Genomic DNA, 17,871 nt, shown 5'->3' with positions numbered 1-17,871 from the left:
AATCTGGCTTTACAAAACAGACACGAGTGCTGTAGAAGTCCGCTTGTCAGTGCCTCTTCTGAAGCTGGCTCACAAGAAAGCTTGCGAACTGTTTGCTGCAGACAACCTGTCCAAGAGCATGAATTATTGGAACCATGTGCTGTGGTCTGATGAGACTGAGATAAACTTGTTTGTCTCAGATGGTGTCCAGTATGTGTGGCGACGCCCTGGTGAGGAGAACCTAGAAAACTGTGTCTTGTCTACAGTCAAGCATGGTGGTGGTTGTATCATAGTCTGGGGCTGCATGAGTGCTGCTGGTACTGGGGAGCTGTGGTTTATTGAGGGAAACATGGATCCATGGACATTCTGAAGCAGAACATGCCCTCCCTACAGAAACTGGGGTAAACGGCAGTTTTCCAACATGTAAATGACTCCAAACACACTGCCAAGATGACAACTGCCTTGCTGAAGGTGATGGAGTGGCCAAGTATGTCTCCAGACCTGAACCCAATTGAGCACCTGTGGTGCATCCTCAAGCGGAAGGTGGAGAAGCCCCACGTGTTTAACAATCAGTAGCTCCGTGATGTCATTATGAAGGAGTGGAAGAGGATCCCAGCAACAACCTGTGCAGCTCTGGTGAATTCTATGCCCCGGAGGATAAAGGCAGTGCTAGATAATGTGCTCACACAAAATATTGACACTTTAGACACAGTTTTGACAGGTTCACCTAGGGTGTACTTACTTTTGTTGACATTTATTTTAACAATAAGGGTGTAGGTTGAGTTATTTTCAGAGGACACTATACTAAAATATGTTTCATTTCTATGCTATGAGAAGATACTAATATGGTTGCTGAAATGCAAGAGGTGTACTCACTTTTGTGAGATACTGTATATAATATATACAGGTTGTAATAGAAACCCGTTTATAATCCTTCATTTCTATAATCTATAATATCTGTTGCTACTCATTTAATCATTTAATGAGTCATGGACCAGGTCTGAATGTCTGCTGTGTCTGTTTTTTTCTGCCCTGTAAAAAAACTAAATACTTTTTTTTTTTCTCCTTCCAGACTCCCACGTAAAACCGACATGGAAAGGTCAGTCTTGTTACATGAAATCGTACATGTAGTGCAGCTCAGTTGTTTAAATTGTGCTTCACACCAATTAACATATCCGTATAAATGCCTGAAAGATGCTTGATGTCCTCCTTGTCTCCTCCCGTTCAGGAAAATCGAAATCGTCCATTTTGCGAGCCGGACGCGGCAGCTCTTCGTGCGGCTGCTCGCGCTTGTGAAGTGGGCCAGTAACGCAGGGAAAGTGGAGAGGTGTGCGGTACGTGTTCCAGCCAATACGTTCCATAATGATATCGTAACGCATGAATCCGCACGCAAACATCTACTGGGTTAAACAATCATCTGCCTGATTGGTGTATTGCTCTGAAATCTGCACAGTGAAAAGCAAATCCGTTCTACATTGTGTTTGTGTGGAAATGAAGGCGTAAAAACGTGTTCACCAGATTGTATTGGAACTTCAAAAAGTTTGTGGAACATTTCTGCTGCATTATTTATGATCTTCTGCTGCACAATGAGTTCGGGTCTGCAGAGTTGAATCCTGACTGATCTTTCTGTTTACAGATGATCTCAGCTTTTTTGGACCAGCAAGCGTTCCTTTTTGTTGACACAGCGGACAGACTGGCATCGTTAGCCCGGGATGCCTTAGTACATGCCCGCCTGCCCAGTTTTGCAATTCCTTTTGCTATTGATGTTCTGACTACAGGGTCATACCCACGTCTTCCCACGTGTATCCGAGTAAGTGTTTGACCACAGCTCAGGTCTTCAAATGGTGCCATACTCGGAAAAGAGGAGGCGATTTTTATTTATTTATTTTTTTATGAAAATGATGTCTTGGTATTTGTGTTTTTCCCCATTTCAGGACAAAATAATCCCTCCAGACCCCATCACCAAAGCAGAGAAGCAGGCAACACTGAACCAACTGAACCAAATCCTGCGCCACCGGCTCGTCACCACTGACTTGCCACCCCAGCTGGCCAACTTGACTGTGGGTAAGTACCCCTGGCATCACATACCTTTCACACCTCTCTTTGTCTTCATCAACAGATTTATGATCAAAATGTCTCCTAAAACGAGCATTTGTTCTTGTCTGCTCTCTATAACCAGCCAATGGCCGGGTGAAGTTCCGGGTGGAGGGCGAGTTTGAAGCCACGTTAACAGTGATGGGGGATGACCCAGAGATTCCGTGGAGATTGCTGAAACTAGAGATCCTGGTTGAGGACAAGGAGACAGGCGGTGTGTAAATACATACTGTTTATGTACAACATCAAGCTGTTCTACATTTTAAAGCTGCTAGTAATGCCAACGAATGCCATTTCTGTCGCAGATGGCCGGGCTCTGGTGCACAGCATGCAGGTGAACTTCATCCATGAGCTGGTACAGTCACGACTGTGTGCCGATGAAAAGCCACTCCAGGACATGTACAACTGCCTACGTATCCTTTTAGTGTCCACTTTTATTCTTATCAGTGTTGTATTTGTACATTACCATGATCTATCCTGAACACACAATCTTTAAAATGTAATCACCATTATAATATACTGTAGGATAGAAGGAGTAATACTTTCTGGGGGTGTATTGGAAAACAATCAGCTTCAATATTACAGTGGTCAACGGAACTCACGGTGGGGTTACGTTCCCGAAAATCCGCAGATTTTGGACGCACCCCCGCAGACCCTGTGGTACCTTTTTTTGAATTTGTCTAGACATTGTCACTTTAACACAATGTGATTTTTAAAACTTTTATGAAATCTATTAGTTAAAAAAACGTAGTTTAAAATGTTATTTCTAACGTTCCTGAACATTTGGTCCCATTGCAGATTTCCGCCAATTTTAACTTTCTGTTTTCAACTTTCTGTTTTCAACTTTCTGTTTCAACTTTCTGTTTTTAACTTTCTGTTTTTAACTTTCTGTTTTTAACTTTCTGTTTCAACTTTTTGTTCGTTACGTTCCAAATGAAAACCCGCGAATTTTCCGAGCTGCGAGATCAGAACCGCGAATTATCGGGGGCTGACTGTATTATTATTATTTGTGAAACACAAATACATGTGACTGGGTGTAATATAATGATAAAATAGCATATAAATATATATACAGTTGTGTGAAAGTGTTTGCCCTCTAAACCTAATAACTGGTTGGGCCACACTTAGCAGCAACAACCGCAATCAAGCGTTTGCGATAACTTGTAGCGAGTTTGTTACAGCGCTGTGAAGGAATTTTGATCCACTCATCTATGCAGAATTGTTGTAATTCAGCCACATTAAAGGGTTTTTGAGCATGAACCGCCTTTTTAAGGTCATGCCACAGCATCTCAATAGGATTCAGGTCAGGACTTTGACTAGGACACTCCAAAGTTTTCATTTGGTTTTTCTTCAGCCAATCAGAGGTGGACTTGCTGGTGTGTTTTGGATCATTGTCCTGCTGCAGAACCCAAGTTCGCTTCAGCTTGAGGTCATGAACAGATGGCCAGATATTCTCCATCAGGATTTTTTGGTAAACAGCAGAATTTATGGTACTATTTATCACAGCAAGTCTTCCAGGTCCTGAAGCAGCAAAACAGCCCCATACCATCACAATACCACCACCACATTTTACTGTTGGTATGATGTTCTTTTTCTGAAATGCAGTGTTACTTTTACACCAGATGTAATGGGACACATACCTTCCAAAAAGTTCAACTTTTGTTTCGTCAGTCCACAGAGTATTTTTTCATAAGTCTTGGGGATCATCAAGATGTTTACTGGCAAAATTTGAGACGAGCCTTTATGTTCTCTTTGCTCAGCAGCGGTTTTCGTCTTGGAACTTGGAGTCTCTTTCTTATGGTGGAGTCATGAACACTGACCTTAACTGAGGCAAGTGAGGCCTGCAGTTTTTTGGATGTTGTTGTGGGGTCTTTTGTGACTTCTTGGATGAGTCGTTGCTGTGCTGTTAGGGTAATTTTGGACACTCTTGGGAAGGTTTTCACTGTTCCATGTTTTTGCCATTTGAGAATAACGACTCTCACTGTGGTTCGCCGGAGTCCCAGAGCTTTAGAAATGGCTTTATAACCTTTTCCAGACTAATAGATCTCCATTACTTTCTTTCTCATTTGTTTTCTGAATTTCTTTGGATATCGGCATGATGTCTAGCTTTTGAGGATCTTTTGGTCTACTTCACTTTGTCAGACAGGTCCTATTTAAGAGACTTCTTGATTGTGAACAGGTGTGGCAGTAATCAGGCCTGGGTGTGGCATGAGAAATTGAACTCAGGTGGGAAAAACCACAGTTTAATAATAATAACAACAAGAAAAAAAAGGTTTAAAAACTGCATGTTGTGTTCACTTGTGTTCTCTCTTACTAATATTTAAATCAGTTTGATCTGATTAAAGTGTGACAAACATACAACAAAATAAGAAACCAGGAAGGGGGCAAACACTTTTTCACACCACTATGTATGTATGTATACATACATACACACATATATATATATATATATATATATATATATATATATACACACACACACACATACATACATACATACATACATACACACATTGTGTGTGTGTGTGTGTGTGTATGTATGTATGTATGTATGTGTGTATATATATATATATATATATATATATATATATATATATATATATATATATATATATATATATATATATATATATATATATATATATATATATATATATATATATAATGCAATTTTCAGAGATTGATTTTGGAGATTGATTCTGAAAACCAACATCTTCACAGCAAAAAAGAACATGGAGAAAAACGTTATAGTATAATTATATTATGTAGTTATTATAGTATGTTATAGTATATAAACAGGTTTTTAAATCCTTTGTGAGCATTAAACTAAAAAAGAGAAGTTTTATAAGAAATCCACAATTCGAGGCTTTAGATTTGTGTTCTTTTGTGCCCTGTATTATTCACCCCTGGCCATCATTGTTCTGTCCTTGACTAGAGCCATCAGATTCATTTTGCCTTTCCCTACAGCTGGAGGTTCTGCACTCTCAGACTCTGATGCTGATCAGAGAGCGCTGGGGAGATTTAGTGCAGGTCGAGCGCTACTTTCCCGCCAAGTGCCTCACCCTGGTTGTCTGGAAGTAAGAACATCTCATTGATAAAACTCCTAAAGGCTCACTGACCTGCACCAGCGGCTCATCATGCTCTGTTCCTCCAGTCAACAGGTGCTGGGTCGCAAGACAGGTACAGCATCAGTGCACAAAGTCAGCATCAAGATTGATGAAACAGATGGATCTAAGCCATTGCAGATTTCCCATGAGCCTCCGCTGCCAGCATGCGATTCCAAACTTATGGAAAGAGCCATGAAGGTGTGGAGTTTGCATGGATTTTATTAAATTTGTATTTCTTTGAGAGCTAGATTGTGAAGTGCACTGGTAGACTGTAATACCTTTTTTATGTTTTGTTTTTTTTCCTCTCTGCAGATTGACCACCTCTCGGTGGAAAAGCTTTTGATTGATAGTGTTCATGCTCGCTCCCATCAGAAGCTCCAGGAACTGAAAGCCATACTGAAGAGCAGCAATCCCAGTGACAACTGTAAGAGTCAGCGCTTTTATTTACCAGGAGACTTATCGTTAAGCGTGTTCTACAAATTTACACTATGTGACTAATGTGTAACGTATGTGTTGTTTTTGTTTTTATTTATTTACCCCCCCCCCCTCCTCCCTGCAGCATTTATAGAGACTGCACTCCCCACTCTCGTCATTCCGATTCTGGAGCCATGCGGACGATCCGAGTGTCTTCACATATTTGTCGATTTGCACTCGGGCATGTTTCAGCCAATGCTATATGGAATTGGTAAACAATTTATTTTCCTATATACTCGTTATGGCTCTGTATGTTTTAGTTGTGTAGTTCTTTATTTCTCAAACTGACTTGGTAATGAGAATTTAAAATGTTTTTTCTTATAATATATATTTTTTAATTTCTTCTTCATATCGTTTTCATATTCGTCATTTGATGCATGCTGTACTGACCTAAACATCTGGGGTTTAATGATTTTCTGAAACACTTCTGAGCGATGCCTGGGGGATGTGACCTGATGTCAGGCTCAGATGTTATAATTCTCTCTCTCTCGCTCTCTATCTATCTATCTATCTATCTATCTATCTATCTATCTATCTATCTATCTATCTATCTATCTATCTATCTATCTATCTATATATATATATATATATATATATATATATATATACACACACACATACACAGTGAGGAAAATAAGTATTTGAACACCCTGCTATTTTGCAAGTTCTCCCACTTAGAAATCATGGAGGGGTCTGAAATTGTCATCGTAGGTGCATGTCCACTGTGAGAGACATAATCTAAAAAAAAATCCAGAAATCACAATATATGATTTTTAAACTATTTATTTGTATGATACAGCTGCAAATAAGTATTTGAACACCTGTCTATCAGCTAGAATTCTGACCCTCAAAGACCTGTTAGTCTGCCTTTAAAATGTCCACCTCCACTACATTTATTATCCTAAATTAGATGCACCTGTTTGAGGTCGTTAGCTGCATAAAAACACCTGTCCACCCCATACAATCAGTAAGAATCCAACTACTAACATGGCCAAGACCAAAGAGCTGTCCAAAGACACTAGAGACAAAATTGTACACCTCCACAAGGCTGGAAAGGGCTACGGGGGAAATTGCAGCTTGGTGAAAAAAGGTCCACTGTTGGAGCAATCATTAGAAAATGGAAGAAGCTAAACATGACTGTCAATCTCCCTCGGACTGGGGCTCCATAAAAGATCTCACCTCGTGGGGTCTCAATGATCCTAAGGAAGGTGAAAAATCAGCCCAGAACTACACGGGAGGAGCTGGTCAATGACCTAAAAAGAGCTGGGACCACCGTTTCCAAGGTTACTGTTGGTAATACACTTAAGTTTGCCAATGACCATTTGGATGATCCAGAGGAGTCATGGGAGAAAGTCATGTGGTCAGATGAGACCAAAATAGAACTTTTGGGTCATAATTCCACTAAACGTGTTTGGAGGAAGAAGAATGATGAGTACCATCCCAAGAACACCATCCCTACTGTGAAGCATTGGGGTGGTAGCATCATGCTTTTTGGGGGTTTTTCTGCACATGGGACAGGGCGACTGCACTGTATTAAGGAGAGGATGACCGGGGCCATGTATTGCGAGATTTTAGGGAACAACCTCCTTCCCTCAGTTAGAGCATTGAAGATGGGTCGAGGCTGGGTCTTCCAACATGACAATGACCCGAAGCACACAGCCAGGATAACCAAGGAGTGGCTCTGTAAGAAGCATATCAAGGTTCTGGCGTGGCCTAGCCAGTCTCCAGACCTAAACCCAATAGAGAATCTTTTTAGGGAGTTCAAACTCCGTGTTTCTCAGCGACAGGCCAGAAACCTGACTGATCTAGAGAAGATCTGTGTGGAGGAGTGGGCCAAAATCCCTCCTGCAGTGTGTGCAAACCTGGTGAAAAACTACAGGAAACGTTTGACCTCTGTAATTGCAAACAAAGGCTACTGTACCAAATATTAACACTGACTTTCTCAGGTGTTCAAATACTTATTTGCAGCTGTATCATACAAATAAACAGGTAAAAAATCATACATTCTGATTTCTGGATTTTATTTTTTAGATTATGTCTCTCACAGTGGACATGCACCTACGATGACAATCTCAGACCCCTCCATGATTTCTAAGTGGGAGAACTTGCAAAATAGCAGGGTGTTCAAATACTTATTTTCCTCACTGTGTATGTGTGTGTGTGTGTGTGTGTGTGTGTGTGTGTGTGTGTGTGTGTGTGTGTGTGTGTGTGTGTGTGTGTGTGTGTGTGTGTGTGTATATAATTATATAAAATAAGACTATAAATGTATTTATTTCCATAGTATTTTTTTAGCAGTTTGAATCTTGTGTAGGTTCTTTGTTGCCTTGTATAAGCAAAAATAGTTTTGTTGCATTATTAAGTCTTCTTCTTCTTCTTTCGGCTGCTTCCATTAGGGGTCGCCACAGCGGATCATCCGTAGAGTGCATTATTAAGTAATTAGCAGAATAATTGGTACTGCTGCATTTCAGGGACAATGGGGTGTGGGTTACAGTTATACATTTCTACAAGAGTTAAAAAAACAAAAAAAAGTCTTCACTGAAAGACATTCACTCAAATATGCTGAACAGGAAGTACACGTCTGGTTGATCATTATCGAGCATTTTGTACATTTAGCAAAAAATTTGCTACATTAAGTCTTGGTTATATATTTCTTGAGGCTCCTCAACTGGACAATGGATGTACCATTCCTGCTGCATCATAATTTTTTCTGTCTGTATGAACTGCATACCACAGGCTACCAGTCACTAATTTGGATCTGTTTTGCAGATCAGTCAATGTTGGATGAAATTGAGAAAACCATCAATGATGACATGAAGCGCATCATCACATGGCTACAGCAGCTGAAGTAAGTCTTATAATGAATAATGCGTTTGTATGATCTTGAAGGCAAATAATTATTTTCTCTGGTACAGACGCTGATTTAAAGTAAATATTGATGTTGAATAGGTTCTGGCTGGGTGAGCAGCGGTGCAGACAGTCTGTGAAGCATCTGCCCACAGTCTGCACAGATCTTCTCCACTTATCTAACTCTGCCTCTCATCCTGTGGGCAACCTCACAAAACACCGGCTCTTCATCAAACTCACTCGTCTTCCACAATACTACATTGTAAGCCTCCTCTGTCGGCTGTTTTGTTGAAACAAAAGTCATTGGAAATGTTAAAAGGCAGGTATTTTTTGTGCTTTGGTTGAAGTCTCATTTCTCTTCTCTACTCTACTCTTCTCTTCTCTTCTCTTCTCTTCTCTACTCTACTCTACTCTACTCTACTCTACTCTACTCTACTCTACTCTACTCTACTCTACTCTACTCTACTCTACTCTTCTCTCAGGTGGTTGAAATGTTTGACATCCCCAGCAAGCCCACAGAGCTGCAGTATAAATATTACTTCCTTTCAGTCAGTCAGCCAGAAGGAGAGGAAGGGCTGCCATGTGCCCTGCTTCTGCAGCAGTTTAAGCCCGACCTTGAGAAGCTGGCACAGGACTTTTCCTCTGGCCGCTTGACCCGACCTGGAACTGGAAAGAGGAAGGTGGGAATCACTGTGGTTCTTGGTTACAGAATAGTTAGAAGTGCAAACAAAAAGGAATTATTTGACTTTCTTTCGGCGTTTCTCATGAGGGGTTGCCACAGCGGATCATCCAATTATTTGACAAAGTTACTAATTTAAGCTCTATTTCACATCAAAACAATCTTGTATGGAAATTGAGTAGAGTCCTACAATCACACTTTCTACATGCTGTATAATTTCATTTAAAATATCTACATAATCAACAAAAATATCATGATTGCATAACCTGTAGTTTTACTAGCGAAGGAATTGTGTGTTATAGCTGTACCGTAGCTGAAGCAGCACCGTTAAAAACAAGAGGCATTGGGACATTTACAGCTTAATATTTAATGGTAAAATTAACATTTAACATTATATTGGCAATATTATTGGACATTACTAATATCAAATCAGTTTTCTATGCATAGTTCATCATTGGACATTAAAAAGAGAATATTTTTATAAAAATATATTCTTCAGCGAGGGGGAGTGGTGGCTCCAGCAGTTAAGGCACTGGGTTGCCTATCGGGAGGTCTGGGGTTCAAGAACCGGTATCGCCAAGCTGCCACTCTTGGGCCCTTGAGCAAGGCCCTTAACCTTCTATGCTCTGGGGGTCCCTTACGAGGGAAATATCAAGGTCCGTGATGTCGGAGTGACATGGGGCCGCTTTCCCGTGGGCTCACCACCTGCAGGAGGGACCGTAAGGGACGGTGCTGTGAGGATTGGGCAGCAGTCAAAGGCCTGCTTAGACTGCTGCCCCCGCGACCCGGATTACGGATAAGCGGGAGCAAATGCATGAATGAATGAATATTCTTCAGCTGTAAACTTTAAATTTAAACTTGATTGGAAAATAATTTTGTGTAGCTTAGTCATATTTTTTGGAACCAGTGTATGAAGTTTTGTAAGTGTTTTATACAGGATTCATTATGTATTAGCTCATATATTGTCTGATTGATTTTGTTTTTGGAAAATTGGGTCATTCTATTTTTTTTTTTTTATCCTCACGAATATTTCTTTAATTATTTTTCAATTGTGACACATGCAAAATGGATTTTCGTTCTGCAGATGTCAGTAGAGCCAGGTGCTATTGAGCCTAAAAAGCCCAAGCGCTCAGGGGAAATGTGTGCATTCAATAAGGAGCTGGCTCATCTGGTAGCCATGTGTGACACCAACATGCCTCTCATTGGCCTGCGCTGTGAGGTACAATACAAATGTATACATTTTTGTGTTGTTGTTTGTTTGTTTTTTACACATTACAAAATATGTGAGCACGTTCTTATATTTATAATTAATTTCTCCTTGTGCCCAGCTGACTAATATGGAGATTCCTCATCAAGGAGTCCAGGTTGAAGGAGATGGATGTAGCCATGCTATTCGTCTTCTCAGGTGAGCACCTGGTACAAGGCTTTATACCAATGTATAGAGTGTATTATTTGTTTGAACATTTACAGGTTTTAGGTTGCTTTTATTTGTGCTTTCTGACACTGAAATATTTCCTTATGTTGTTGGTTACCTCTCAGGGTTCCACCTGCCAAAGGTGTGGGTGAGGAGACGAGGAAGGCTCTGGATCGCTCTCTGCTGGACTGCACTTTCAGATTGCAGGGTCGAAATAACCGCACATGGGTGGCAGAGCTGGTCTTTGCCAACTGCCCCCTGAACAGCACCTCAAGTAAAGAACAGGGTGAGATTTAATGATTCTTTGCCTTCATTTAGTACTGGACTTGGTTTAATGGGGCTTAATGCACATTAGAAATGAACTCTTATCGCTCGCTAGAGATGAGATGTTCAGGAACCAGACGTAAATGGATTGTTTTTTGCTTCGGCAGTTATAACTAGAGGTTGACCGATATGGGTTTTTCTATGGCTGATGCTGATATTAATTTATTTATTGTCCCCTTCATGTCATAAAATCTAATTGTTAAATAATAAGACATGATGCAGAAAATTGCTTAAATTAAACATTTATTGAACAACACAAACCTCTCCAATCAGTGCACTTGTTACCAGGTGTTTGTACACGTGCCTACCTGTAGCCTAAATTACAGCTGGTTGAAGGCTCACTAACAATACAGTTCCCAAATATTATTCTCATTCTCTCTCCAAATGTGATTCTTGGGTGATTCTGCTCGTTTATCAGCAGCGGAGCTTGTCGACGAGCAAGGGAATCCGATTGGCTAATTAGCTTAGCGATTTAGCGCACACACAAAAAAAACGGAACACACTTGTTGTCATTCTTGCTCTTGTCTTTGCAACTTAGCAGACATAATTGCAAAAAGCTACACAAGTCCATTAGTAATGATTGCGGCAGATCTAAACGCTGCTCGCTTTATATATTTACAGTCCAACGCTTTCGGTTTCCCTGTTTGGAAGGCGAATACAGACTACTGCCTCCTGCTGGTATGAGAGAGTTATGTTCTCTCACACGAGCGCAGAACGTACACAGACTGTTTGCTGTATCAGATGTACCTCTCTAATAATCCGCCTAATTTGCAGCACAATTTGCCGATGCCGATTAATAAAAAAATACACATAATTGGCTTGATTAATCGGTCGACGGCTAGTTCTAAGTATATCTGTGTGTGTTTATGCAGCCTCGGCCCGACACGTCTACCTGACCTACGAGAATCCACTGTCCGAGCCAGTCGGAGGACGGAAGGTGGTGGAAATGTTCCTAAATGACTGGAACAGCATCAGCCAACTGTATGAGTGTATGCTGGATTTCTCACGTGCTCTTCCTGGTAAGTACCGTTTCACATGACACCATGTACGTACAGACACACACTCATTTCACAACTATGAATAATTTACTGTAGGCAATCCATAGATTTGGGAAGTAGGAGGAAACCAGAGAACAGTGGCAGCCACTAGGAGAATATGCACACACAATCAGCACAGTTAAGAGTTCAGGACCCCACTGTGCCATCATGCTATTCTCAGTGTTCAGTAGAACTAAATTTATGTCTTATCTTTTCCCCCCCTTTGCAGAAATGCCCTCCTATTTGAGCCTCTTCTCTGAAATACGGTTGTATAACTACCGGAAGTTAGTCCTATGTTATGGCAACACTAAAGGGAGTTCTGTAAGTATGTTTGTAAACTAGATACTCATGTTTTATTAGTACAGGCATTATTCATGTATTATTCTCGACGATTACTCTGTAGAATTGCCTGTAACACTCGATATGATGTAATCTCTGAAGGTGACGATCCAGTGGAACTCTGTTACACAACGTTTCCACCTTGCTTTGGGCACGGTCGGGCCAAACTCAGGCTGCAGCAACTGCCACAACATCATCCTCCATCAACTCCAGGAGATGTTCAACAAGACCCCCAGTGTTGTTCAGCTACTACAGGTATGTTTATATTTAGTGTTCTAACACCGACTTATTCCTGGTGCCCTGAAGATCTAATGCTCTGCTGAGTTTGATTTCAAGAAACAACAATCTAAGTTTATGAATGCCTGTTTAGACCTAGATTAACTAGAGTAAATGTGCAATGAGGGTTGAAATCAAAATGTAAATCTTTAGCAGTGGAATTGGACAGGGGAGCTGTGCACTGTGAGGAGTATTGATAGATGGAGCAGTTTAGCTTAGAATATGCAATCTCCAATACTTCACTGGCAATGCTCCAACCAGTTTCCTGCACCATAAAGAGATCCAAAGTGATATTCTCTCTTTTTTTGTAATTTCAGGTGCTGTCAGACACACAGGCCCCTTTGAATGCTATTAACAAACTGCCCACTGTGCCCATGCTGGGTCTGACCCAGAGGACCAACACAGCCTACCAGTGCTTCTCCATCCTACCACAGTCCCCCACCCACATTCGCCTGGCCTTCCGCAACATGTACTGCATCGACATCTACTGCCGCAGTCGAGGTGTGGTGGCCATCCGTGATGGTGCCTACAGCCTCTTTGATAACACCAAGATCGTCGAGGGCTTCTATCCAGCACCAGGACTAAAGGTATAAAGGTTTTTCTATTTTTGCCATCTTTATTTTTACAATGTTGAAAGTGTATTTCACATTTTTCCTCACTTTATGTATATCCACAGTGATAAGCACTAGGTTTCCTGCTAATTTATTATTTACTATCATCTTTCACTGCAGACATTCTTGAACATGTTTGTGGACAGCAACCAGGATGCACGGCGGCGTTCGGTCAACGAGGATGACAATCCTCCTTCTCCAGTGGGTGTGGACGTCATGGACACTCTTATGCCCCACATGCAACCCCAACAGCCAATCAGAGGCCAAGGGGTCTACCCACCTCTCACTTCTCCAAACAACCCTTACCATGGTAGTGTGGCCCCGTCACCCTCCATGATGCCAACACATTCACCGGGTAAGCCGGGAGTCTGTAGTAGTTTGTGTTCTGCCATTTATCCATGTCATACTCGCTTGGGGGTTTCATTGTGGTGATTAGGGCATAAAAAAGGAAGTTCTATTGTTGCTTTGCCACTTACTGCAAGTGCCATGCACCCAGCTGGCCTGTCACTATGCAAACGTGCACGGTGGGTTTTTTGAGCTACGTATGTTCAACCTCATTATTTACCATGCACATGAAATTCTGGGCCAGAGCATGCTGTCTGCCCTTTGCTTGTTTACGCATCTAAATCATAGGGCTGTAGCTGCTGTCCTGCTTTAGTGTGTGTGGATTTGTGTGTGAGAGAGCATTAGTGGGAGAGACGGACTTCTCATCAGTTGACTGTGTGCAGGGAACATCCATGCAGCCAATTCCCCTAGTGGAGCTCTGCGGGCGCCCTCGCCCTTCGGGCCCACTCCGTCTCCCTCCTCTTTGGGCATTTCTATGGGCCAGACATCCAACTTTGCCAGCCCGCATGGTAAGTGTCAGCAAGGGGGCAGCGTTTAGAGCTTCAACTGGCCTTAGCTGCCCTTTCTACTGAGAAGCAGCCCTCAGCAGGCTCTATGAGATAGCTGTATAGATTCTGGCAAGAATTATTTCAGAGATGACCATGTGAGCAAGGTTGGTACAGGGACTAATTTCTTACTAACATTAACAAGTGGGGTTGAATGGACACTGACTTGGTGGTGGTTCGGCTGTTGATACTAATTTTGTAATCGGTTCAGTAAAATCAAGAAAACCTGTTTGCTTGCATGTTTTAATCAGACTTTAGCTTATTACTTGTAAATTGTTTAATTCAGTTCCCATTATGATGGTCAAAAGAAAATGAAAATGAGAGAAATCTAAAAAGTTCTACAAAAATGTTTCATGTAACTCACTCATAAATAAACATTTAGTTGTGAAGTTGTGACATTTTAGATGATATAATGTCATTCTATCTAATTCTATTTATTAGGTTCAGTATATACAGTGTTCAGTATACACTTTTATGTTACTGCAGGAGCTTTGGACCCCAGTTCCCCATACCCTATGGTGTCTCCCAGTCAGAGGACCGGCACATGGCCTAGCTCTCCACAAGTCTCCGGTCCCTCCCCACGCATACACGGCATGTCACCTGGTAACCCCTCTCTCCACTCACCCATTCCAGATGTCTCACACTCTCCTCGTGCGGGGACCAGTGAGTAAACGCACAAACTCCAGCTAGTGAAGTACAGGCTTTGGGTTTAAAATTTTAGCATTACATTTTATTCTTTACAATGGCAATGGTACAAAGGTCAGCAGGGGGCAGAACCGAATAGCATTGATTTTTGTGTGCGCAGGTTCACAAGTGATGCCGACCAGCATGCCTCCACCTCGAAAGCTACCTCAGCGCTCGTGGGCTGCCTCCATCCCCACCATCCTCACCCACAATGCCTTGCATGTGCTATTGCTGCCCTCTCCCACCATGTGCCTGGTACCAGGGCTGGCTGGTAGTTATCTGTGTTCGCCACTTGAACGCTTCCTGGGCTCGGTTATCATGAGGAGGCATCTGCAGAGAATCATCCAGCTGGAAGCCAATGTGAGTTCCTCTGCTTCACACTCTTGGGCTCCTGATAATGGCGGAAGGGTGTAATCCTGTGATTAAGTACCCCGTCTAGTAAAATACTGCTATTGAATGCATTCATAAGTATATTAAATCCTCATTCATAGCTGAACTCCACAATCTTTCCCTCCTTTGCATAGCTCACTATTGTGAACTCCAATGAGCCAGGAGTAATCATGTTTAAGACAGAAGTGCTGAAATGTCGGGTGGCTCTGAACCCAAAGAGTTACCAGACCCTGCAGCTTAAAGTCACACCAGAGAACACTGGTCCCTGGTCCCAAGAGGAACTGCAGGTTTTGGAGAAGTTTTTTGAAACCAGGGTAAGAGAAGAATCCTCACCAGCATTACTTCAGGACATTGTCAGTTAGCGTGACTAATTTTGGTGCAAGTGGCTGTAGAAATGTAATTAATCTAATGTGTCTGGAACTTTTTCCTGTTCAGAGAATTTCATGATTAAATTAAAACTGTCTGGTCTATAATTAATTTTATAAGTGAACCAAAAAAGGTTTTGTGATGAGCTTTGGTCCAGCATGTTCAAAGTCCTGCACAGTTTACTAATATACCCGATCAACACCCAATAAACATGTTAAACACAGTTTTAAAACGTGTCTTTTCCAGGGACAATCTCACTGTGCTGAAACGTTTAGAGAACACTGTGTACCCTATTCTTCAAGTGGAAAAATCTAACTTTTATTTCAATTTTTTTTTCCTAGGTTGCAGGCCCACCCTTTAAATACAACACTCTAAATGCCTTTACGAAACTGCTGGGGGCTCCCACCAACATCCTCAGAGACTGTGTTCGAATCATGAAGCTTGAGTTGGTAAGACCGTGTAGGAATCGTTTTAAGAATCCGAGTGCACGTGTCTGTGTATTTTGTGATTCTCAGTAGCTTTCAATCGTTTTCATTCTTGCAGTTCCCGGACCAAGCAGCCCAGCTAAAGTGGAATGTGCAGTTCTGTCTGACAATCCCACCCAGTGCTCCGCCCATCGCTCCTCCAGGGACTATCGCTGTAGTGCTTAAGACCAAAATGCTTTTCTTTGTGAGTACTTTCATGCCTCAACTCACCGCTGAGCTGTGAATATATTTCTAATGTTTTCTTGAAGCAAAAATAAATTAATAGAGAAAAAAAAAACAATTGCACAGTAGAAACAGAATAACAGACCTGCTGTCAGTTACTGAAACTTCTGACTAACCGAGCTCTTGGTCCTCAGCTCCAGCTGACTCAGAGAGTGGCGGTGCCTCAGGAGCCCATCAGCATCATTGTGCCAATTGTGTACGACATGGCCACAGGACTGACACAGCAGGCGGACATCCCTCGACAACACAGCTCCTCTGGAGCTGCTGCCCTCATGGTTAGCACCATCCTCAGGCGGTTTAATGAGCACCACCCAGCTCGAGCAGGTATGCATTCAAGCTCTGGCAGGCTTGTGATTTGTTTTGCTGTACATGTTATGTTTGGTTTAATGATGCACAGACGCACACAAGTTTTCTAATAAGTTACTTGACTGAATAAGATACTTGCGTTAAATTTTTGCAGAACTGGATTCGTACTCTTGAATGTATTAGATTAAAAATGACCGTTTTCTAATTTTGTTTTAAATGACCGGTTTCCCTTTAATTTATTTTATTTTTACTTCTATCACATTCACATCTCATGGAGCTGTGTGAAGTCTGTCAGCATCAATTATTAAATTGTTTTATTCATAGTATTTAGAATAAAATGTTTTTGTATTTACAAATATCTATACACACACACACACACACACACACACACACACACACACACACACTTGTTTATAACACAAATACATGTCTTTTCTTTTAGGAGAATGTACAATATTTGCCTCTGTTCATGAATTAATGGCTAATCTGACACTGAACCCTGGTGCACGGCCCTAAGAGAGACCTCAGTCGAGCTTCTCCAGACCAACCTGAGAACACATCGAGGATTGGCATGCTGTATGGGGATCCAGGCTCTTACATACAACCACAGAGATTTTCTTCAGGTGTACACAATTCTGTCATAAGCAAAAGAAAATAAAGGATGATGGAATGGGATCTTCTTTGATTTTGCTTCATATCAAGATTGTATGTAAAAGAATGAAGGACAGTGCATCTGTGACATGCCATGCATATTTCTATAAATTCAGGACATTAAGGAAAGAGGACAGTTTATTTTTGTTTTGATGCACTTCTTAAATAAAGATTTGAAATTAGGAAAAAAAAAAAGAAACGCAAGTTTGTTTACCCTCAACTGTAAATGTTTTTTATATTATTTTAATGTCTGGATTTCAGAAAAATGTTTTGGGGTTGGAAAAAAAAAAATTTTTTTTTAATAATGCAAGCTCTCAATACTGTGTTTATACCAGGGCTGTATTCTTTTTGATGACACTATTTAATGTCTTTATTTTTATTTTGGCAAATCATTGATCATTCAGATTATAGCGGTCACCCCGAACACTGTATAGACTGTAACAAACTTTCAGAAGAAGCCCTATTTTTGATGACTGCATTTGAATCCTGATGGTAGCCTATACCTATGTCTTTATTACTGTTTAATAAATATTTGAAAGTGTTCTTTATCATTTCTTACCATTTCGGAGGCTGAACAGAATATTTTAGATTGTGATAAACTATAAATATGGTATATAATAACTTGACTTGGTGATTAATTCCATTTTAAAAGCTTACATTCACCATTATTTCCCACAAATTTAAAGGTAGCCAGAGCTT

At 41.2% G+C, this 17,871-nt stretch overlaps 1 protein-coding gene across 2 annotated transcripts in view; it reads left to right on the top strand.

Moving 5' to 3' along the window:
- The window catches only part of med14 (mediator complex subunit 14), a 22,944-nt gene extending 5,573 nt beyond the window's left edge, over positions 1-17,371 (top strand). Inside the window, exons 2-30 of one of the 2 annotated variants that reach the window (XM_083536547.1) lie at positions 1,052-1,078; positions 1,208-1,313; positions 1,616-1,789; positions 1,914-2,043; positions 2,159-2,287; positions 2,379-2,486; positions 5,018-5,150; positions 5,228-5,378; positions 5,493-5,604; positions 5,740-5,865; positions 8,421-8,499; positions 8,601-8,760; positions 8,981-9,178; positions 10,262-10,396; positions 10,506-10,582; positions 10,717-10,877; positions 11,788-11,934; positions 12,182-12,273; positions 12,394-12,546; positions 12,885-13,154; positions 13,299-13,533; positions 13,907-14,032; positions 14,555-14,731; positions 14,874-15,112; positions 15,277-15,456; positions 15,850-15,957; positions 16,052-16,177; positions 16,350-16,539; positions 16,964-17,371. In XM_083536547.1, coding sequence (XP_083392673.1) covers positions 1,052-1,078; positions 1,208-1,313; positions 1,616-1,789; positions 1,914-2,043; positions 2,159-2,287; positions 2,379-2,486; positions 5,018-5,150; positions 5,228-5,378; positions 5,493-5,604; positions 5,740-5,865; positions 8,421-8,499; positions 8,601-8,760; positions 8,981-9,178; positions 10,262-10,396; positions 10,506-10,582; positions 10,717-10,877; positions 11,788-11,934; positions 12,182-12,273; positions 12,394-12,546; positions 12,885-13,154; positions 13,299-13,533; positions 13,907-14,032; positions 14,555-14,731; positions 14,874-15,112; positions 15,277-15,456; positions 15,850-15,957; positions 16,052-16,177; positions 16,350-16,539; positions 16,964-17,037 — 4,123 coding nt within the window. In that variant the 3' untranslated portion in view covers positions 17,038-17,371. The remainder of the gene's footprint in view (positions 1-1,051; positions 1,079-1,207; positions 1,314-1,615; positions 1,790-1,913; positions 2,044-2,158; positions 2,288-2,378; positions 2,487-5,017; positions 5,151-5,227; positions 5,379-5,492; positions 5,605-5,739; positions 5,866-8,420; positions 8,500-8,600; positions 8,761-8,980; positions 9,179-10,261; positions 10,397-10,505; positions 10,583-10,716; positions 10,878-11,787; positions 11,935-12,181; positions 12,274-12,393; positions 12,547-12,884; positions 13,155-13,298; positions 13,534-13,906; positions 14,033-14,554; positions 14,732-14,873; positions 15,113-15,276; positions 15,457-15,849; positions 15,958-16,051; positions 16,178-16,349; positions 16,540-16,963) is intronic. The other variant, XM_083536548.1, reaches the window with a different exon arrangement.
- Positions 17,372-17,871: the final 500 nt, after the last annotated feature.

This window comes from Silurus aristotelis (assembly GCF_946808225.1).
Source record: "Silurus aristotelis genome assembly, chromosome: 3".
Taxonomy (NCBI): domain Eukaryota; kingdom Metazoa; phylum Chordata; class Actinopteri; order Siluriformes; family Siluridae; genus Silurus; species Silurus aristotelis.
This window is presented reverse-complemented; position numbering and strand designations above follow the sequence as displayed.